Here is a 24337-nt window from a genome sequence, read left to right as displayed (position 1 = left end):
ATCAGTCTGACACTTTTTCAGACAATTAAGAATAGTGCTACCTCAAGATCCAGCTATACCACTCCATATAGCCAAAATAAGCTCAAGTATACAACAAGAACATTTGCTCAGCCATGTTTGTAACAGCTTTATTAGTAATAGCCAGAATCTGGAAATAACCCAAATATCCCTCAATTGAGAAATGGATATATAAATTGTGATACATTTGCACAATGGAATACTATTCAGCAATTAAAAACAAGGAAATCATGAAATTTGCAGGCATACAGTGGGAACTAGAAAAGATCATCCTGAGTGAGGTATCCCAAAAGCAAAAAAACACACATGGTATATACTCACTTATAACTGGGATGTTAGACATACAATATAGGATAAACATACTAAAATATGTACACTTAAAGTAGCTAAGCAAGGAGGACCCTGGGTAAGATGCTTAATCCTCATTCAGAAAGGCAAACTGGATAGACTTTGGAAGAGGGAAAAACAGGGATCAGGACGGGAGTCTGCCACAGAGGGCCTCTGAAAGCCTCTACTCAGCAGGGTATTAAAGCAGATGCTGAAACTTATAGCCAAACTTTGGCAGAGTGCAGGGAATCTTATGAAAGAAGGGGGAGATACAAAGACCTAGAGGGTACAGGAGCTCCACAAGGAGAGCAACAGAACCAAAATATCTGGGCCCAGGGGTCTTTTCTAAGACTGATACTCCAACCAAGGACCATTCATGGAGATAACCTAGAACCCCTGCACAGATGTAGCACATGTCAGCTCTGTGTCCAAGTGGGTACTCTAGTAAGGGGAACAGGGGCTGTCTCTGACATGAACTCAGTGACTGGCTCTTTGATCACCTCCCTCTGAATCAGACAGCAGCCTTACCAGGCCACAGAGGAAGACATTGCAGCCAGTGCTGATGAGACCTGATAGGCTAAGGTCAGACAGAAGGGGAGGAGGACTTGCCCTATCAGTGGACTAGGGGAGAGGCATGGGAGGAGAGGAGGGAGAGAGGGCAGGTTTGGGAGGGGACAAGGATGCAGCTGGGATACAAAGTGAATAAATTGTAATAAATAAAATAAAGTAAATGTGAAAAAAATATGTGGAGCCATGATGTCCTGGTTTTTGTTGATTGTGTTCTCACCCTGGCCTTTAGCTACCTGGTTGTTATTTATTTAGCTACCTGGTTATCTATTTATTCCTTGAACCTGCATCTAAGACTAGATCTGCCCATCTCTGGTGTCTGGAGTAGTCTTCAGGAATGTAGTCTTTTCTCTTCATGATGAGAGAAGTCCACGGGCACATGAATAGGTGCTGGCATTTCAGATGCAGCCAAACTGTGGCAGGTGTCTTCAAGGACAGGGTGTGGGTGTGGGTTCCTTGAAGGGCAAGGGGTGCAATCGTGGAGAATTTCTTGCCTCAGAAGGTAGACGAGCTGCAGCTTACATGCCTACCAAATACTGTGCACAGATATTAAAGTCAAGACCTTGATTTACTTGGAGTGACACTGAAAGTCATAAGCAGAACGAATGAATACATATAGGACCTCACTGATTATGAATAAGGAAAAGTCACGATCACTAATCATGAGTAGTTGTTAGTAGTAAAAACATTATTATTAATGACTACATATAGGAGCTAAATAATTGAATGCAGGTTTAGTCTATAAAATCAACAGAGAACTGCACTATGGTTTTTCTGACACAAATAAGAAAGCAAATTAATACAAAAACAGTTCAATTCAGGATCTAGATGCTGAAGAAATGCCTTGAAAGAATCATTAATTGTGTTCATCCTTTTCCAAAACAAGCTACCAAACATACATGATCTGGATCATTTGCTAAGGAAAGGTTACTTCAAGTCGTCACTTCAACAAATCACAACTATCGAAATTCCGAGTTAATGCCATGTAAACAAATGGGCTTCAGAAGGAAAAAAAAATTGAGGGTGTCGACAGAACAGGAAATCAACATTACAACATTATTATATTAGCATATGACAGTAGCTTTAAATCAATGAGATGATTTCCTCTAGGAACATAGCAAATCTAGTCCCTGTATTAAGTCTGTAAGTAACCTGTTTGCTTTTAAACAAAAAGGTAGGCCTTTTCCCCAAAGGAAATGCTAACTCATATAGGTTCATATTTCAGGGGTGATGCCTAGGCACTCAATTTACTTTGACATATAATCTGTCTGAGCAGCTCAGCTTAATCTCCTGAGTGGCAGAGCACAGGATATGCCCCTCTAGCCCTTTGCGTTCTCTGTTAAAAGAAAAAAAAATCTCAAAGCTCTGCTGTCACCATTCAAGACACAGTAGCTCTAAAAACCACCTCAGGGAATATGAGACAGACTGCCTGAAAGTCCAAAAAACATACAGAGTTTCACCTCACATTAGGGGTGATTTTTAAAATAAAAATAAGAGAATGGTTGACATACAAGATCCCTCTCTATACCTAGAGGATCCTCTGCTAAACATATTATGAACATATCATCAGTGGCTCATCTCAGCACCCTAAGAGGTCAGTGCTGTTTGGATTACATTTCACAAATGAGAAAATTAAGCCTCAAAAAATGCTAAGCAGCTTACCTAAATTCAATAAACAGCTATGCTGGAGCCAGGATTCATCCCAAGGCTCTGAAAGCTCTGTTTTTAACTACCCCATTTAAACACCTTTGCTGAGATTCCAACCTATTTCAGCAGCTGCAGTTTATAATACATGTATAATTCCTTTTGTTCCATGGGCAAATTAGAAAAAGGTTTCAAAAGCAAAATTTATTAGGAGTAATGACCCAGGCATGTAATCACAGCGCTTGGGAAGCTGAGGCAGGAGGATTGCGAGTTTAAAGGCAGCGTGAGCAAACAGTTCAACAGCAGCAAGAGCTATATAGTAATTCTGTCTCAAAATAATCCCAAATTTTTAAACAACAAAAATCAAATTTGTATGTGGGGATAATACTTCTTTTCTGACTGTGTTTTGGATATCTTCAAGCTTAGTTAGATACCTGCAAAATCTGCTTAGAATGTGGTTCCTTCCTCAAATCATTCTATGAGTGGAGGGAGATTCAGCTGGTCCCTACATTGCTTGCTTTGAGACCAGAGATGCTCTGGTTGCCATAGACACCAGATTTCAACACACTGCTGAGCACTGAAATCTATTTGGTACAAAGGAACCAGTGAGCAGATTGGCACAGTAACATCTAACTGCACATTAGTGATATGGCCAATATTTGTCTTGCCACCTCTCATTTAGATAATGTTCTTTCCAGTGAAGTCCATAAGAATTTATCTGTCACCTGGAGAGTTTCTCTATGACTCAGATAACAATACTCACAATTCAACATGGCAAAGCCATTCATTGTTGGAGTTCTTAAATGGTTGAAGCTATTCATAAAGAGAAGTCTGTTCTTATACAAAACAAATGGATTGATGATTTCATGAAAGATGAGTTTGCCCAAGTGGCTAGCACCCTAACTATAAGTGGTCTGTTAGCATTATAGGTTTCCCTAGTAACTAAATCCACAAAGAAAATAATTAGAATGAGATAAGTAGTACTTAGATACCTATACATCTCTCTATATAGTTTTAAAATTGTATATGAAGATTATATTCTATAGATAGATAAAATTTTTTAAAGGAAAACGGAAAATGCTTAATCACCTTCAATTTCAGTTTTATTGAGGAAAGTGGTACTTTCATCATATTGGTAAAATTAATTGTACAGTCATACATATAGAAGAGCAGATTTCATGAAAGCTACTGAGTATATCATCAGTGTTTTGTTTGTTTGCTTAGATGCTTGCTTCTGGAACAAACCACACATTCAGCCAATTGTGCACTTAATTAAAGACTGTGGGTCAGAGATCAGTTTGTGAAACCAAGTCGTTAAAACACAACTACATATCAGAGACTGTTGGTTCAATTTAATCAAGGGATCATTTCTATTCTATGAGAGATTTTTTAAAAAGTCCCTTACACTTGGACAAAATCTTTTTCTGTAGTCAGTCACATGATCAACACCAGTCATGATATTAACCAGCAGAAGTAAAATTACCAAGAAGTTAATGAAAAATTAATATAATCAATCATTTTCACATGGCAGAGATGGATAAATCTAGTATAATTTCATTAAAACCATCTTCTTATGGTACGATGGCAGTTTGTTATGGGCAAAATTCAGTACATTTAAATTTAATATACTTAAAAGGATTTTACTGTGTTTACTTTCCAAATATATTCAGCAACAAAACAAAATTAACAAAGCTCTTTTCAAGTAATTATAATGTAAAGAATACTTTTGAGCTGGAATGGAGTATATACATCAATACATGAAAAGTAATAAGTTATATCTAAACCTAAATGGGTTCTTTTTTTTTTAGTATTTTGACTTTATCATATCTGTTAAAATGCAAAGAGAGTACCTAGACCCTCTGCTCAGTTTCCAAGTGGGTTCCCTAGTAAGGGGGGGGCAGGGACTGTCTCTGACATGAACTCAGTGGCCAGCTCTCTGATTACCTCCCCCTGGGAATACAGCCTTGCCAGGCCACAGAGGAAGACAATGCAGCCACTCCTGATGTGATCTGATAGACTAGGGTCAGATGGAAGGGTAGGAGATCCTCCCTTATCTGTGGACTGGGGGAGGGGAATGAGAGGAGAATAGGGAAGGAGGGTGGGATTGGGAAAGGATGAGGGAGGGGGCTACATCTGTGATACAAAGTGAAAAAATTGTAATTAATTAATTAATTAATTAAAAGTATCGCATCAGAAAAGTTTTTAAAATTAAAAGAAAAATGTTTAATCATCTTCAATTTCAGTTTTTATTCAGGGAGAAGCGGTACTTTCTGTCATGGAGGTAAAATTAATTCTACAATTCTAAAATGGAAAGTGGCATTGAGCACATGTTTTTTTATTTTATCTGGGATGCTATAATAAAGAGCTTCTTCATGTGCTATTAAATAATTCAAATCCTAGAATGTAGTTAATTAGAGCCTTTAACAACACCTTCTGGGGCTCAGAAGATGGCTTAATGAATAACAGTATTTGCTGTTCAAGCCCAAGGACCTAAATTTGAATCACCAGTACCACATAAAAGTTATGTGCTTATAAGCCCAGCATTGAAGGCTGTAGACAGGTGATGCTGGGAATTCACTAGCCAGCCATGGTAGTTGAAAAGAAGTTTCTGATTCAGTGTGAGGTTCTGCCTCAGGAGAATAAGCAGAAGAGCAATAGCATGATGTAATGCTGTGGTTTCTGTATGCACATACATTCACATACATGCACCAACACAAATAACCGCCGCAGTACACCACACACAATTTAAAAAAAAATTCTTTATCCAATGGATATTCCCTTTATATCCAATGGAAATATCCAATGATTAGGAAAAAGTCTGTGCTTCCATCTCTGTTCATTCAACATGTTAGTAGATTCTCTAAACTTATCAGGTGCTGTGCTCATGCAGTGATCTTTCCTTAAGCATAAACTGAAAAGTGGAAAGCTAAAATTATGGCACCCATGAAAAAGGTGATCCCTTTAAAAAATTTTTCTTCACAATTTATTCATTATATATCCAACTGAAACCCTCTCCCTCAACTCCCCCAATCCCACCCTCCCTCCATCTTCCCCTCATCCTCTTCTCCTAGGCCACTGAAAGGAGAGTTCTACACTATTGCCATCTGCCCATAGCTTGTTAAGTCTCGTCAGGACTACTTGGATTCTCTTTCTCTGTGGCCTGGCAAGACCACATCATCAGGGGCAAGTGATCAAAGAGCAGACAATTGAGTTCAGAGTCAGTCCCTGCTCCCCTTACTTGGGTACCCACATGGAGACTGAGCCGCCAAAAGGCTGCATCTGAGCAGGGAGTCTAGGTGCTCTCCATGCACAGTCCTCCATTGCTGCATCTGTCTCTGCAGGACACCCTGGGCTCAGATATTCTAGTTTTCTGGTCTCCTTGTGAGGCTCCTGTCCTCTCCATGTCCCTGTTTGTTTTGCTTTGTTTTGTTTTTCAAGACAAGGTTTCTTTGTGTAGCCTTGGTTGTCCTGGACTTGCTTTGTAGATCAGATTGGCCTCCAACTCACAGAGATCCACCTGCCTCTGCCTCTCTGAGAGCTGGAATTAAAGGTGTATGCCACCACACTTGGCTAAAGGTGGTTCTTAATAAAGGACAGATGATGAAAATCATGACATTTGATAGAAACCAGTAAAACTTCTTGGCAGAATTTATATTCATGACTGCTCAACAGACCAAAAATAGCAGCATTACACATAGGCTTTCTCAAAAGACAGAAATATGGGTCTCATAATAGACCCACCAATCCCAAACCTGACTTTAAACAAGTGTGAGAAATGCCAACTAAACGCACATACTTGACAACCAATTAGTGGAACCTTAAGCTTCATCTAAACCACTGCCCAATTTGCATTCTTCAACCTCCCTGGGCCTCACTTTCCTCACCGTTTATTAGGAACATAGTAATGGTGCCCATCTTTTAAGGTTGTTGATAGTATTAAGACACACATATATATGTATACACGCACACACACACACACGTGTGTGTGTGTGTGTGTGTGTGTGTGTATGTGTATAATACAAGAAAGTAAAAACTCATAGAAATATAGAATATAGTCACTGATAGTTACTAGAGGAAAGGGAAGATGAAGAAAGGGAAATAAGTTTAATAGGAAAAATAAGCTTGGTTAGCACAACAAATGCATATTTTTATATTAATATATTTTATATTTCAAAATCACTTAAATGTGAATTTAAAAATGCTCTCATAATGACACATGAGTATTTGGGGTTGTAGATGTGTTAATTAGCCCCAGTTGATCATTTTCTACTGTACTGAAATATTACATTGTACCCATACATATAGTTATTTTGGCAGTTAAAAATAAAAGCAAAAATTTTAAATAAAGTTACACTTTACTGCACAAGCAATGGGAACATAACATATTCAAATTGCTTACATCAGTGCATGGAAATAGGTGATTATGTACTGTTAGTTACTTTTATGCCTTTTAGCATTCAGAGGGTACTCAATTGTAAGTGACATATGATCTAAACTGTAGCCCATAGACCCATCCCACTTTTTGGCAGTTCTATAGTCAAGCAAGTAGGATCTGATTATATTGTGCTTGATTAGCCTACAATAATCCATCTTCCCCAACACTGCTGTCATTTCAACTCAATTTTTAAGGTTCATAAGGCAGTGTGCAACACATACCTGCCTTTTAAACATGTTGATTTCTCATATCATTTACCTAAATATTGTTGGGTAAGCATTGAGATGAACCATAACAGGACTAATTTTCTACCATAGATACCCATCTGTATCTCATACTGATTAGTTAGATGCCCACTGAATTCTATTAAATCCTCTATTGAAAAGAATGTGAGAACAGGGACACCCCTGAACTGTGGTGGTGGAAATGTAAATTGATGACGTGGTGTTGTTGGTGCTTGCTTTGTACTTTCCGACAGAATCTTACCTTAATGCTGTAGGTGGTTTGAAACTCGCTAGGTAGCCCAGACTAGCTCTGAACTTGCAGTAATCCCCCTACCTCATTGTCCCTTGATATAATATTTTTGAAGGACAATCTGATCATCTTTAGCAAATTAAAAAAAAAAGTGTAAACTTTGACTCAGTCTTAAAAAGTGTTTCATGCATCCACACTTGCAAATGTAGGTAAATATGAATATATAGAAAGATGTGTATACAGAAAGATATATACTATGTGTATGTATTTATATGGATGTATATATATATGTGTGTGTGTGTGTTTTCTTTTTAGTGTTATTTGTTATAGAAGAAAAATGAAAAAAGAAACTAAGAAATGAAAAAAATGTCCATAAATAAGGTTAAGTTATGTTATATCCAAGTAGAACCAAAATAAAGATAGTTCTCTAAGACTGGCAAAGACATCAAAACTATATTATACAAAAGAACCACATTATAGAGGACATATATAATATGGTCGTTTGTGGAATGAAGAAGTGGCTGAAAGTAAATAATGTTTTTGCTGAGGATCTGAGTTCCACTCCCAGAATACAAATCAATCAGTTCACACCTGCTCAAAGGGGATCTAACTCCTATGTTCTCCTATGGCACCTATACACACCTGTGTATACACTACACACAGACACACATACATACACAATCAGAAATAAAATAACTCTTAAAAATATGATTATCTGTGCAAGTGAAGAAAACACACTTATGAAATACACTTTTGTAAAAAGGAAAATGTTAACAATTATTAGTTCATAGAAAAATCATTTTATATTATCTGATTGAGCTTGCCATATGAGTACAGCAATAATAATTACTAAGAAAAATAGGAGTTTTATGAGACATCCAATTTAGACTCACTCTCTCCACATAATGTCAGCTGTAGGTCTCTGCACATGCTCCCATCTGCTGCCAAAGAAACCTCTCTGATGACTACTGAACAAGGCAGTGATCTATGAGTATAACAGAATATCATTAGGAATTAGTTCATTGATTTTTTTTTTTTTTTTTTTTTTGGCAGTTGTGTTTGGTTCAATCCTAGGTCCCTGGGCTATCCATCCTTTGGTTCCTGGTCTCAATGTGAGGAATTCTTCCTTGTCTTATTGTATTATGTTTTGTCATGTTTGTTGTCTCTTGGAGCCTGTTCTTTTCTGAGGGGAAATGGAGGGGAAGTGGATCTGGAGGAGAGGTGAGGTAGGGGGGGTAGCCGGGAGGAGTAGAGGGAAGGGAAACTGTTTGGGATGTATTGCATGAGAGAAGAATCTATTTTCAATTAAAAGTAATAATAATAAACCTTTACATGTCACCCACACACAAAAAAAGAAAAAGAAAAATGGAGAATGTGAATACTTTATGCTATAAAATATATTCCCAGTGTTTTCTAGCATACATTTTAATTAAGTTAATATCGTAGCATATGTTTGATTAATAGCTAGCCAACAGCAAAATCAAAACACTCTACATTTGCCATAGCATGTAGAGGTGACCTGGAAAGGGAAAGAAACAACACCAGCAGGATAAATGAGTGGGTAAAGGTGAGAAGTCACAGACAGATCATTCCAAGGGAAGCCAAAGGACAGACAGTTTGCTACCCTCCCAAAAGCCATTTCACTCTCTCTCCTTTCTTGTCAGAACCCGTGTCCAATTTCAAAGGTTATAAATGAAAGACAATTAGCCCTCTCTACCTTCCCTAGAACTAGAACTGGCTGGGGACCAAGTGATGGGCAATGAGTCAGAAAGGAGAGTCTTCTAGTATAAAACATTCTACATGATTTAAAAAAATATGCTGGGAGAAACACAGATTTTCTCCCTCTTTAGTTAAGCTATACAAGAACATGATGCTTAGAATGGAACCATGACTATAGAGAGGTGGCATACCTCAGATAGGAGAAGAGGGGTGAAAATATTTAGGAAGGGTATTGATTATCTGAGCTCTCTGGTTGCCTAACCAACCTAGGAATGGCTTAGCTCTATACTTTTTTGTTAAAGGGGGTAATGAATGTTCTCCTTATTCCAATCACATTTCCATTAATTGTTATTGTTACATATATACATAAATATTCAAATGTAACCTGATTGGCCAGTTTAGTGTTTCTTGTATGTATGTATATGGCTTATGGTTTTCCCTCCTTTTTGAGATAGGAATATCATTATGCTACATAAGGTGTTCTCCAATTCCCGGGATCAAGTGATTTGCCTGCTTCAGCTTCCTGTGTGCCGGCACTATGGGTGTGTACCACCATATACGGGTTCAATTATGTTTTCTTAGTCATTCTGTTATTCTCAAATAAAAGCATTTCAATGTGGAAGTGTGAATGAGGACGACAACCATGAGCTCATATGTTTGAATTATTGGTCCCCAGTTAGTAGGACGGTTAATGAAAGATGTGGCTTATTAGAGGTGGAATGTTACTGGGGGTTCAAAAGCACAGCCTGGCCTCAAATCATGATTCACATGCCTCTGCTTCTTGAGCACGTCATAGCTGTTCACTACAAGTTGTCTTATGAATATGCTGAGGACCCAATTAAGATCTTTGCATTTTTTAAATAACAGTAGGAGATCAAATCTTGTATGTGAATATGATTTTGATTTTCCTACCTGACATTCAGAATTATGTTGGATTATCTGTTAGTAGGAACGGAAAGGGTTGCCATTACTTTTATTAAACAGCCACCATCCGCCACGCATTTTACCTACTCTATCACAGCAACTTCCAAACTAGTCCCTTTAACTAGGAAAACAAAATCACGTGTTTGCTAATTTATGGAAACAACTGAGCATTTCCTTTTACCACAAATAGAAGCTGGGTATGATGGCTTATACCTGTAATTCTAGCACTTGGGAGGCTGGGGCAGGAAGCTTGCTCTGAGTTTCAAGCCAGCCAAAGCTACACAGTGAGTTAAAGAGCAGCAAGATACAGCCTCGAAGGAACCACCAACAAAACTAAGCCCAAAAGCAAATGTTGGGCCGGTGATCAAGGTACACACCTTTAATCTCAACACTTGAAACCAAGGCAGGCAGATTCAAGGCCAGCTTGGTATACATAGCAAGTTCCCGGCCATCCAGGCTGAGAGAGACAGAGAGAGACACAGAGACAGAGACACAGAGACAGAGACAGAGAGACTCTTTCTCCAAAAAAATTAATTTAATTTTTAAAAATGCACACTACAACCACTTACAGAACTGTCACCTACAAAAGCCAAAGATATGTGTGTATCCTACTGCAGTTGAAGATATCTCAAAGTTATCACTGACTCCTGTTTCCATCATAGCATAAACTTACCATTCATTGAAAAAAAAATCCTAATGTGTTAATTAAAAAGCACATATGCTGCCACATTCCATTTTTAAAATGTTTTGGTCTTGGAATTGAATACAATGGGTTTTGTTCATTTTTTAGTTCCAAGTTTTCATTTATATATTGGTAAATGTTATCCTGAGCATTCCTAAAAGCTCACCAGACTGACCAAGGAGTCCTTGATGCAAAAAGAATTTTAAAAGAGCCACGAATAAACACTTCTTGAAGGTGTGTGTGTGTGTGTGTGTGTGTGCTCGCGTGCTAGAAAGCAAAATCAGGGCTTCTCACATGCTAATCACACATGCTTCTACCAGAAACTACAACCCTATCCCCATATCATTCTTAATACTGACAATCTACTCAACATACAGAAAATCGGTGAATTTTTTTAAAGGTAAATGAGATCAATATACCCTCTTGTTTAAACACAGAGCAAATGCAAGCTCCTAACTTTGGATAACTTGGCCCCAAGCGATTTGATTTTAATTTGCTCCCAACTGGGAACCCTCTATGGCTTTGAACTCCCATATCTCCTACTCTGCTTTTTGAGACTTCTAGCCTGGAAGGTTTGGTCCACGATGGCCCCTCTGACAATTACGAATGTGGAAGTCAAGGCTCAGAATTTTGAAGTTATTTGTCCAAAATCATTGAGTGAGGAAGTTATTTTATTGATGTCCTAGATTTCCCTTAATTCCTTTACCATTCCCTCCTTATTCTCCACCAGTCATTGGAAGGCAGAACAGACTGACAGCAAATATTTATGGCATTATTTCTTGAAACTTCAGTGGCCCACTGTGTAAGCCTTATACACTTCAAACTCGCTTTCCTTATGTGTTTCTAGGAGGTAAATTCACTGGAAATATGTAGATAGGGTAATTCAGTGTCTATGTTTGTTTCTCTCTATATAACATATTTTAAACATTTCTCAATTATATGAACGCAAATGGAAACTTCAAAAAATGAAGTGAAAGAAAAAAAAGAGTAGTCTAAGGATGGAACCAATTAGATAAACTTAGAGGTAAATACTGATGTATGAATATATATGAAGCATTGTATTCTAGGGCATGTGATTCATAATTCTGGACTTACGCTTTCTAGTGGGCAACAGAAAGTGAGAAGTACAATCAGTCACAAGGCATATTTCAAAGACTAAATTGGTTCTATCAACTGTGAGAACAAACACAACTATTTGTTTCCACCTCTTGAGACAAATTCCTCTATGGACCCTTATAACAAAAGCACAGTATGATATTGTAATGGCCATTTTAAACTGCAATCCCATAAATCAATGCATCAAGCTTCATGCAATGAAGTGTTGCTGTATGAATAAATAGACATGGCTGGTGTGATACCCAAACCCACACAGTATTGTGTTGCCTTATAATCTAAATTGTTATCTATGAATCAACCACATCAGCCCCACCTAGGGACCTGTTAGAAATGCAGAATATCAAACTCCAACCCAAGGCTAAATCAGATATGTTTCTATATTTTACTATATATTCATAATATTTATGTTAATTTTTCTGTATTTTGCTGATATGGTCTTCAGGTGATTCCCATGCAAAATAATTTTTCAGAAGTACTGATCTAAGTGGGTCAGTTTGATTTGAAAAAAAACTGTGAGACCATATATTTATTCAATTCACTCATTCAATAGATATTTACTGAGAATCCAGACACAGGAAAAGCTTTCTTCAAACATAACACCAGAAATACTAGCATAATGGGAAATACTGATATAAGAGATGCCATTTTAAAAGTAGGTTGGCAATGAAAGCCACATAGTACATAGACAATATTTGCAATAATACAGAAGAAAAGTGAGGTACTGAAACATATATACTAGGCACTATGTTAGTACTGAAGCTATAGAAACATAAAAATATCCCCATTGTATGGAATTTATAGTCTAATTATTTAAGACATAAATAAACAGACTGAGTAAAATAAAGCAAGGAAGGGGGTAACTTTAAATAGGGCTGACAGGAAATGCCTCACTAAGGAGGTAAAGACCTATCCAAGGTCATGGAGCTAGCTATAAAAATATCTAGAGGAAGTGTTCCAGGCAGGGAGAACAGAGAGTACAAACACCCTGGGACAAAAGAATGCCTAAAACAACAAAAGGCTAGTACGGTTCTTAAACACTGAAGAAGAAGCAAAGTAGGCTTGATCATGTGAGGTTTTCTCGGCCATTTTAAGTGTCAGTTTTAACTATGAGATGGGAATCCACTGGAGAAAAGGCAATAGGCAGCCACTGAAGGATGCTGAGCAGGAAAATGAACTAATGAAAAGTGTCTTTAAGAAGCCAGCTTTTTGAAAAGGCTGATGAATGAGTTAGTGGAAGAAAAAAAAAAATACTGGCTCAGAGTGATTCATTCATTCCATTACTTATTAGGTGGCACAGATGTGTCAAATAATGTGAGAAGGATCTAAACTAGGGTGATAACTATGGGAAATGACAGAGAAAGGTGAATGTAAATGAGATTGAATGAAAAAAAAGGTACTGAGACACAATGACAGATTATTTATAGAAAAATGATACACAAGTTACAAATTCAGTTTAATCAAGGTTCATGGATCATATACTGAGAAAAAAAAAGCTGCTTGCTGGCAAGGAGTTAGGGAGGGGAAGGTGTACCAGTCTCTGCACTACTTATTCAAAGCCTGATTTCTTGGATTGCTGACACTGAGGCCAGCACTAGGAGTCTAACAACTTAAAAGCTGTTAAGTCTAACAACTTAAAAGCTGTTCTTTTAAAATCTTTGGAGCTTTTTCTTGTTTCATCTCCTGGGAGCCACCAGAGAACCTCAATTTGATTAGCACAAAAAGACAGATCTGGTTTGGCAGGAGGGCAGAAGAAAGATCTTAAATTGTGTGTGTGTGTGTGTGTGTAACTGTAGACTGCTTTTGGGACCATCAGTTTCTGTGCAGAGCCCTACTATTCTTTTGATTGATTTTCTACTCTGCCCTACTATTATGGAGAAAAGAAAAGGAAGAAACAGGCTTAAGAAAACAATTGGGAAAGGTTTTTTTTTTTTGTTTTTTGTTTTTTTGTTTTTTGTTTTTTTTTTTAAATTGCCTACCAAGAGAATGCAGGGTTTGGGAAGAAGATGCAAATTTAATGCAAATGATATGTAAATCTCTCGGTGGCCTTCCAAATGGTTTTATACAAAGGGGAGGGGCCCTTGGGAAATCGCTAGCAGATAACAATGACTCAGAAGCAAAACAAACTATTTCAAGACAACTTTGTCACATAGCCTTTTGTTGCTCTGCTAGCTTAATGCATCCTTTAGCAATTTTTTCTTCACTTGAATCAACTTCACCTGCTGTAAATTAAAAAAAAAAATATCAAGTCTACCCGTATACTGATTATCTAAGGTAATTATACATTAAGGTGCTCCATATACTTTTATTTTTTCTTCAAATGTCTTTCCACCGTAGCAAGCCAAGTTAAATGTGTCACTTCCTCCCTAGAACAATATGTTGTTCCACTGGATTATGAATGAAAGTGTCTTTCTTTCAGTTCTAATTACTACAATGTTTTATAGTTTTATTTATTTATATTTTAGGTCCCTCAACTCCATGCGAACTGGCACATTTTCTTCTAATATCAACATACTATATTCAAAGGCAATTCAGAAAAATACGCATATGTGTATGTGTGTGTTTGTGTATGTGTGTGAAAATGAATTGCCTTCAAGGAGCCCCTGAAAAAGCTAGTCATCAAAAGCTGCCTGGTCACAAATGTGGCTTTGGACAACCCAAGTACTGATTTTAAAATGGGGAAAGGAAGGAAGCACATTTTATTGAACTGGGTGTATTTCTGTCTACACTTAGTTATTTAAAAGACCATACTCCCATCAGACACACATTTATTATGAGCCACAGGGTGAATTTAATATAAATAATGCAGCATGCACATCAGACCTATGGCAGGCCAGCTTACTATTGGTTACAGGCCCAGGAGCCCAAAAGCAACTTCCCTGCATATCACTCCCTAAAAGTTTCATTACTTTTTCCGACTCTAATGTTCAAAGGTGTTCTTGCTAGCCCGGTTCAACGGAAAGAAAATAACTTTTCCCCTGTTTTTAAACACTCACTGTTAAGAGCCACAAGGTCAATCCTTAAAAAACTGTGAGGCAAAGAGATATCTGGACTGATGCCACTAAGTTCAGTGCAAACACCAGGAACAAAGCACAAAGCCAGATAATCCAACAAAGGAGAGAGGACAGAGAAAGAAAGACGGACAGAAGCAGAAAATCAAGCAGAAGCGATTGAAGAAAGCACAGCGGCAGACAAAGAAGTAACAAGAAAGAGACAGGGGTGCACCACCAGGGGTGATGCTGAGAGCGTCCAGGAGTCCGGGAAAGCAGGACCCCGGGGGGCGCAAGCATCGGGCTAGCGCCCTCCGGCTGCCAGGGCCGCCTCTTACCTCCTGAGCGAGTTTCTGCTTGAGCACCAGCGCGGCGCACAGGTAGCCAGCGCGGCCCACGAACAGCTCGTCGGAGCCGCACTCTAGGAAGGAGACAGGCGCGCAAACAGCGCACAGAGCCCGGAACTTGCCGAGGGGCTGCACATAGTCGGAGCGGCCCAGGGCGTGGTACACGAGCGTGGCCACCGCGTGCACGCCCGCTCCCCCGAGTAGAAAGGCGGCGCGGGTGTCCGCGTCCGGCTCGCCCCACTCCTCGGCGCGGGAGCACGCGTCGATGAGGCGCTTGGCGGAGCGCAGGTAGCGCTCTCGGGCGGAGGCGAAAAGCGGGCTCTGTGAAACGTGGTAGAGCATGTAGGCCACCCCGGCCACTCCGCTGTACAGACCCCCCTGGCAGCTGCTGCCCGCGGCCGTCGCCCCTCGGGCTTCAGCGCCGCCCCCCAGCGGGGGCAGCTCCTGAAGGATGCGTTCGATGGTAGAGGTGACCAAGGGCGCCACAGCCTCCTCGCACTGGCCCACCAGCAGGCTACCCTGGTAGTCATCGAAGCGGTTAGCGAAACAGCGCTTGGTATCCATGCTGTCGCCCGTGGGCCCCCAATGTCGAGCTGGGGACCTTTTGAGGGTGCGCCCTGCAGCCCGGCACAGCACCTCCTGCTCTCAGAGGCGCTCCGATGGCTGTGGATGCGCTGGAGTTGGGGGGGGGGGCGGGATGGAGCGAGAAGGGTGAGACGAGAGGTGACAAGAAGAGGCAGGAGCAAAAAGGGATCACAGAGCGGGTGGCCAAGTGGGGCAACGGACTGCCTCGAGGCTCCCTAGTGGCCACAGAGAGAGAGCGTGGGGAATGCGTGTCCCGGAGGCCGCGCCCTGGCCAAATCGCCCCCTCCTGCGCCGCCGCAGCTCAGAGGCTCTCCAAGAGGCTGAGGTGATCTCCTCAGACAGGGACCCACGCGGGGCCCGCGCCACTCCTCCCGCTCCGCCCTCGGCTCCTCCCCTCCCTGCAGAAGGCCTGGGACGTGCAGGGCACGGATCCGATATGCTGAGGCTGGGCACTAGCACACCTGGCAGCAGAGGTGATGACTTCCAGTACTCAGTCTTTGCCTCAGTTCCGCACCAGCAGCACCTGGGAGTGGGATTTAAAAAAAAAAAAAAAAAAAAGCAGTACCGCAGATTTCGCCTCGGACTTACTGAATAAAAGTCAGAATATGTAGCGAGAGCCCTAGGTTGTAGGGATCCACAGTAAAGTTTGCGGACAGCTTTGGCTGTCCTGGAACTCTGTAGATCAAGCTGACCTCGAACCCACAGAGATCCCCCCTGCCTCTGCCTCCCAGAGTGCTGGGATTAAAGGCCTGTGCCACAGCACCCAGCTTCTCAAAGACTACTTTAAAAAAAAATGTGTATTTGCTGTTTTCTCCAAATTATCCCTCAGGTCTAAGGGACTTTTTGTCCAACCCTACCTTTGGAGTTTTCAGTTCATCAATTCCAACCTGACCAACTGGTACTGCTATAAACCCGGAGAGAAGACAAGCTATAGACCAGTTGAGGAGGTTCTTATCAAATGTTTGTTATCATCAAAACAACTATCTAGAATACTGGAAAGAGGTGGGCTTACTACACCCAAGTCAAAACCAGTCAAGGCCACATCAACATCCAAAAGATTGAGGAACATATGGGTCATCTAGAGAGCCTTTAAAGTGATTTTATAAAGAGCCTGATGATCCCTTATTACCTAATGGACAATGATGATTCTAAGTATGCTGCTTATAATATGTTTGAATAATTGTGAAGCAGAGAATCCTCTAAAAGAATACTCTAGCCCATTTTTTTTAAAGCTCTCAGACCAATCTAGTTTTAGTGCTGCATTTCCTTAAGAGAATCCCTGGTTTGCCCGATCTCTGGAGTCTAATATATGTACAGTAGATTACTGCTACACAGGAAATAAAGAGTTTTCAGATAGGATGAAGGAAATGTCCAGATATGTCTCCATATTCTTTTCCTATTGGCTTATTGATTAGTAAAACTAAAACCTCATTACTGCTTACTATAAAATATGATGCCTGTCAAGTTTTACATTATAGGAGTCTCAAAATTCAGGAACAACAACAAAGAAAGAAGATAATTAAGGACAAGAACATAAGACAGACTTTATATAGTAGAAACCAGGTATGGAGGATTAAATAGTTGTATAGGATGGGTTAAATATATGGTATATGTGCTCAATGACAGTGATTGTTATACTTTTGTAGCATGATGTGCCAAGGCTCAAGTGGTAGTATTCTTTCCCCTTGAATGGTACACAGACTCAACCAGAGTAAAGTGCATGCTGATCATCTTTCAGGATATGAAGTCCTGGAAAATGAGACTTTTCAGAGTCCGTCCCTCTTGCGGTTGGCCCACCTGAATTCTTCCTTCTCCATAGGGAGGGTGAATTACTCTTTATGCCTCTTGGGACATCAGAATAGATTTGCTTACCCTCTGAGGAGTCACAGAGCCTATACCTATGTCCTGGGTGTCTCAAATGACAAATGGGTAATTATTCTTATTCTGTCTTTATTGATACGTGGTGATAATGCAGACAGGGACACTTTACTCAAGCTTATCACCCAACTGGTATGGGACCTGCATGCTGTTTCAAATGGTCGCACCATTTCTCCTTAATTCTTCCTCTTAATAAAGCTAACCCAGGGCTAAGACATAAATAAGACCTTGGTATTATCATGTTTTCATCACTCTATGAGAATTTCCAGTGGAGTTCTAAGTGAATTTAAGATTAAAATCCAAATTGCCAGAAGAGGGAGGGAAGGTGGGACTGGGAGGAGACGAGGGAGGGGGCTATAGCTGGGATACAAAGTGAATAAGTTGTAATAAACAAATAAAAAAGAAATAAGAAATGCAAAAATAATTCCTGTTTTTCAAGAAAAGGTTTCTCTGTGTAGCCTTGGCTGTTCTGCACTAGCTTTGTAAACCAGACTGGCCTCGGACTCACAGAGATCCACCTGCCCCTGCCTCCCTGAGTGCTGGGATTAAAGACATGCACCACCATGCCTAAATAGGATTTGTGGTTTTGGTCCTAACTTACCTTATAAATGGAGCACAGGAATTAACTCTGGTAGGGTGTTGTATTATTCCATGTATAATGAAACTAACTCAAAAATTCCTAAAACTGTCAACAATCAAATGCCCATAACACATCAAAATCAGCTTTTAGGCTCTAGATCAGATGATTGGGCCTTTGATAAGGAGAGTTAAAGGGTGTTAGATCAATTTTAAAAGTTCAAATAAATTTGAAAATATGATCAATAATAGTAGAAGAAAAAGAAAGGAATTTTAAGAAACAAGTAATTATGATCCATTTTCAATTTGGGGTGTGTTTAGAGCTCTTCAGAAAAGCATAGATAAACAGGGTGCACAGGCCCTTTGTCTTCCCTAGTTGTGGGCTGATAACTGCCTGTCTAGCTGCTCTCAATTCTTCTTAGGGTTAAAATATTACAGTGAGTTTCTTCCACGGCCAAGCACATGTATCAGAAAAAGGGAATCTTGAGTCCCTGAATATACATTAGATGAGACTTTGCAGCCTGAAATGACAGAGTGGGGAATTTGGGTATGGGGCAATGCTACACACTGGGAAGACTGTGCCTGAAGAAGTTAGCCACAGGTGAATTCAGGAGACACAGAAATGCAATTAGGGATATAAAAACCACTGTTCTGAGCCAAATTGCTGTGCTTGCTATGTTTGCCTGTTCTCTCTGCTGATGCCTGACTTTGCAAGGTCAAAAAAATAAAGTGCTTCGCCTTTGCTACTCTAAGTCTCTGGTGTGCTCATTTTGAAGTGGGGTCATTGTTTCTCACAGCCATAAGGGTGGCGATTGTCCCTCTGCTCTTGATTGATGCAACTTGAGAAAAGACCTCAGTTTGCCAGGATTATTTCCAGAACTGATGCATTCTCACAAGGATAGAATGGCCTTTATCTGCCTATAATACTGAACTGGCTTGTTAATAATAATAATAATAATAATAATAATAATAATAATAATAAAAGTAAGTCCACTTTTAAGCATAGGTCTTGATAACTTAAGGGAAAGGAGGGCACCAGAATTGAAGCTAAAATATTTGGTGTAATCTTGAGGCTTGCTTCCTCATCTTTCTTAGGGAAACATTAAAATACAAAACTTGACAGGGAGAAATGAAGCCCTGTGCCTCCCCAACTCTATTGGTCATGATTTTAGAACCACTTCTATGAATTCTGATTCTGGCTATACATCCGCACACCCCAGCCCAGAGGGGGCACCAGAAGCAAAGAAAAGAGCGTGTGATAAATGACTACAAGTTAGACCTGTATGCACACTATCAAAAGAAAGAGCTCTGTCTCTGTGCTACCTTCTACTTGTATCCTGCACCCTCAGTGTGGCCTGGCAGTCTCCTACCTAGAAGGATATTGATTGGATTCGCTCATAAAGAAGTGGAATGGCTCTTTCTTGGAAAGACTGAGGCAGCTGGTCTCTGACTCACATGCCCTTGTCCTCTAATAGGCCCACCAAACATGTTTAGATGGCAAGAGCAAAGGAGTAAGGGCAAATTTTGAAATACATGAGATTTCTGAGGATTTAATCTCAGTGCTAGCAAGCTCTGCTCTCTTACCTCATTGGCAAATGACATAAGGAAATAGAAGCTTTCTTAATGGAACCTGTGAAGTTCTGTAAAGATACGAGTACAGGGCAGAGTCCCCTAAAGAGTTCTTTGGAATATTGATGCTAACAAATAAATACCCATTCACAAGGAATATGAGAATAGACAACTTAGGAGAAGTAAGAAGTTGGCAATGTCTAGAAGCCTGCTTGAACCCACTAGGCTACACACTGCTTCTTGAAAGGTTTTTGTCTGATACACAGTCATGTGTTAAAAATGCAGCCTCAAAATATGCTCCATAGCAAAGCAAAATCTTTAAACTTTTTTTGGGGGGTCGGGGGTCCAAGGCTTCTCTGTGTAGCCTTGGCCATCCTGGACTCACTTTGTAGACCAAGCTGGCCTCAAACTCACTGAGATCTGCCTGCCTCTGCCTCCCTGCATGCTGAGATTACAGGTGTGCGCCACCACACACTGCTGAGCAAAACTCTTTAAGCCACCCAAAGTCCCACCTCTGGCTGTCATTTAATTTGCAAGTAGTATTACTTATTTTTAATATTATTACTTCACTAGAGTGTAATCTTCTTGAAGGTAAGAGATTTCTTTACTGATATGCACCAAAAGCCTAGAATAGCCTTAAATTATTCTCTGACATAGCAGGAACTGAATAAAAGTTTATCAAATGAATTCACTAGAATGTCATTTTTAAAGTGGCTTGAAGTGCAGAATGCAACATGGGATATTTGTAGGAACTTTAACCTGACTTGCTTAAATGCCTATATCATTCTTGAATTCTTTTGCTCTTGTAAAGGCAAGAAAGTAAACATTTTATATAGTTTCTGTCTCTTTTGTCACTTCCCCCCAAGATATGGTGACCTCTATACTGTACCTTGAATTCAGTGACTTTGAACATTCAATTTTTACTACCTAACCCAGTGTGACAGATATACTTCCAAATATGGTCACAATATGTCCTATCCCATATGCCTCCTCCCCAACAGTCAATTAATGTGCCTTTGGCATTCCTCTCACTAAGAAATAGGTACATGCCATGCCCTCTTGAATTTGGGGAGGCTTGTGGCTCTAATTCAATAAATTGCAATGAATATGTCATAGCGGGGCATCCAAGGCTAAGTCACAACATGAGGCAGCTTCCAGCTTCCAGGACAGAGCATTTGCATTTGGATCCCCAAGTGCTTTTGTGAAAAACTGTCTACCCTGAAGTTGCCTTTTTTTGAGGACGCTCTGACAGCTGACATCATCAACTGACAAGGCAGATCAATGAGACACTTTGGAGATCCAACCCAGTGCTACCTTCAAATTGCTACAACACCAGATGAGCATCACTCTCCCAAGCCCATGCAGAATGACCCAGTCACCAAATTACAAGTAAAATAAGTTATTTTAAGCTACTAATTTTTAGGATAATCCGTTATGCAACAAAAATAATTAAAATATCCTGCTAGCTTCCCATCATCCAATGATTTATTTATTTTTATTTTATATGTACTGGTGTTTTGCCTGCTTATATGTCTGTGTGAGGGTGTTGGATCCCCTAGAACTGGAGTTACAGATGTTTGTAAGCTGCCATATAGGTGGTGGAAACTGAACCCAGGTACTCTGGAACCAACGCTCTTAAACACTGAACCATCTCTTCCACCCTATGGAATTCCCTTCTTATCAACAACATCTACTTAACAGGGGAAAATGTATTTGGTAAAATAATTATCTCAGAGGAATCTAGAGAAAATAGACACTTGGAGATAGCTAGAATGTTATGTCTGAGCATTCCTGTTAATTTTTTAAGAAGTAGAGATTAATTGACAAAAAAAGTGCAACCTATAGAAAATCTTAACAAGGCCATTTATTTTCCTCTTCTCTGCACAATTTGCCCTGATATTCATAGAATTTCCAGCAACGTTTGCTGACACATGGCTCCCAGCACATGGTTTCTGAAATTTTGCTGAACTGGTCAGTTCTAATTCTTCCTCAGTATTTCCTTATTATATGGTTTGTGTAAAACTCTGGGTAGGAAGCAGTATCTGTGCTTTTACCAAAAAGATCAAATAAAATTATGCACAACTTTGCCAGAAAAAGAATATTAAAAATGTTCTTCATGAAAATCATTGATATCTCAGAGCAAATATGAAAAAAATAGTAATTTTATGTCTTGAAAACCTGTTATGGGATAGGTAGGCCATCTTAAAAATGTTTATTTTTAATATTCCAAAATTTTTCTCTAAAGATTCATCTTTAAAATGGTTGAAGTAACTGGATTGCACTATATCCAGTCTTTATATCATACCTAATATGAAAATTCATCTTGAGTTATTAAATTAGCAGCATAATGGAACACTTATCATTTCTTCTGCATTCTCACCCTGACTTTCTATTATTGAAAAGAAACACAATGACCAAAAATCAAGTTGGAGAAGAAAAGTTTATTCCACTTCCAATTCCAGCACTGTTCATCACTGGAGGAAGGTCAAGACAGAAAGTCAAACAGGGCAGGAAAATGGAGGCAGGAGCTTATACAGAGGACATAGCAGGGTGTTACTAAGTTGCTCATCAGCTTACAGCTTCCTCTCTTATGGAAGGCAGGACAACCAGCCCAGGGGTGGCACCACCCACAATGAGCTGGGCCCTCTCCACTGATCACTAAGAAAATGCCAGATTTCATGGAGGCATTTTTTTTTAAATTGTAGACTTCCTTCTTCTCAAATAACTCCAGCTTGTATCACCTTAACAAAAACCTTCAACCAGGACACTAGATTAGGGGCAAGAACAGAAAAGATAGAAAGATTTGGAGAATATGAAAAGACATAAGCAGACAAAATATACATAATGCGATGACAAACTCGTTGAGGAAAAGAATGAAGACATATCTTTCTGCCCTGAGCATGTGGGTCAGTGAAGGTAAATCTGCCAAATAAGACAACATACGAGGTAGAATAGGAATGGGGTACAGGCAGGAAGGCAATGGTAATTTAGTTTTTAAACATGAGTATGATTTCACAGCATTATGGTAGAGAAAGATTGCACATATATTTTTATACATATACATAAACCATACATAACCAGGTTATCATCAAGTGGTCATCATTTAACTGAAGAAAACAAGCTAAAGGTAAAGACACACAGAAAAGCAGAACCAGTTAAATGACTTAAAATTACATATTATGTATATACATATAAATACATGATTTCAATACATATGTCCAAAGATAAAATAGAAGTTCAAAGTGCAAGGGTGTTGATGGAGATGAGCTTTGGAAATGAAGGGCTACATGGTGAGCATGAAAAGGTTACATGAACAGACTTCAGAATGAAGAAGATAGTCTACACAGTTTCTTGTTTTTTTTCCTTTTTTTTGATGTATAATTTTATTTTATTTTTTATTGATTAAACTTTATTCATTTTGTATCCCCCCATAAGCCCCTCCTCTCCTGATCCTACCCTCCCTTCCCCCTTCTCTACCCATACCCCTCCCCAAGTCCACTGATAGGAGGTCCTCCTCTCCTTCCTTCTGATCTTAGTCTATTGGATCACATCAGGAGTGGCTGCATTGTCATCTTCTGTGGCCTGGTAAGGCTGCCCCCCCATTAGGGGGAGGTGATCAAAGAGCAGGCCAATCAGATTATGTCAGAGGCAGTCCCTCTTCCCATTACTATGTAACCCACTTGGACACTAAACTACCATGGGCTAAATCTGTGCAGGGGTTCTAGGTTATCTCTGTGCCTGGTACTTGGTTGAAGTATGAGTCTCTGGGAAAATCCCTGTGTTCAAATTTTCTGGTTCTGTTGCTCTCCTTGTGGAGTTCCCGTCCTCTCCAGATCTTACTATTTCCCACTTCTTACATAAGATTCCATGTACTCTGCCCAACAGTTGGCCATAAGTCTCAGGTAAATGGTGGGACCTGGAAAGGATCATCCTGAGTGAGCTGTCCCAGCAGCAGAAACACACACACACACACACACACACACACACACGCACACACACGCACACACACACACACACACGGTATATACTCACTCATATAGACATATAACATAGGATCAACCTACTAAAATCTGTACGTCTAAAGAAACTAATAAAGAGAGAGGACCCAGACTAAAATGCTCAATCCCCATCCCGAAAGGCAAAGAGGATGGACATCAGAAGAAGAAGAAAACAGGAAACAACCTAGGAACCTGCCACAGAGGGCCTCTGAAAGGCTCTTCCCTGCAGACTATCAAAGCAGACACTGAGACTTATGGCCAACTGTTGGGCAGAGTACATGGAATCTTAGTTCCTTTTCTCAATGGTGCCATCATGAGTTTCCTTTGTGAAACACCCTCATTCCCCAAACACAAATGATTTAACAGGAGCTAAAACACTCCTTTGTGTGTGTGTGTGTATGTGTGTGTGTAAGGTGTGTAAGTATACCCAAGCCTATCTAGAATCATTAGAAACTCTGAAATGAATGAATTGACCTGCAGCCACTGACAGT

At 39.8% G+C, this 24337-nt stretch overlaps 1 protein-coding gene across 1 annotated transcript in view; it reads right to left on the bottom strand.

Annotated features, from left to right (window-relative positions):
• The window catches only part of Lancl3 (LanC like family member 3), a 144460-nt gene extending 128310 nt beyond the window's left edge, over positions 1-16150 (bottom strand). The window contains exon 1 of the mRNA XM_060374415.1: positions 15232-16150. Coding sequence (XP_060230398.1) covers positions 15232-15804 — 573 coding nt within the window. The 5' untranslated portion in view covers positions 15805-16150. The remainder of the gene's footprint in view (positions 1-15231) is intronic.
• Positions 16151-24337: the final 8187 nt, after the last annotated feature.

The sequence above is a fragment of the Meriones unguiculatus genome, chromosome X (genome assembly GCF_030254825.1).
Source record: "Meriones unguiculatus strain TT.TT164.6M chromosome X, Bangor_MerUng_6.1, whole genome shotgun sequence".
In the NCBI taxonomy this organism is placed as follows: Eukaryota; Metazoa; Chordata; class Mammalia; order Rodentia; family Muridae; genus Meriones; species Meriones unguiculatus.
Note: the sequence above shows the minus strand (reverse complement) of the source record. Positions and strands in the feature narration are given on the sequence as shown.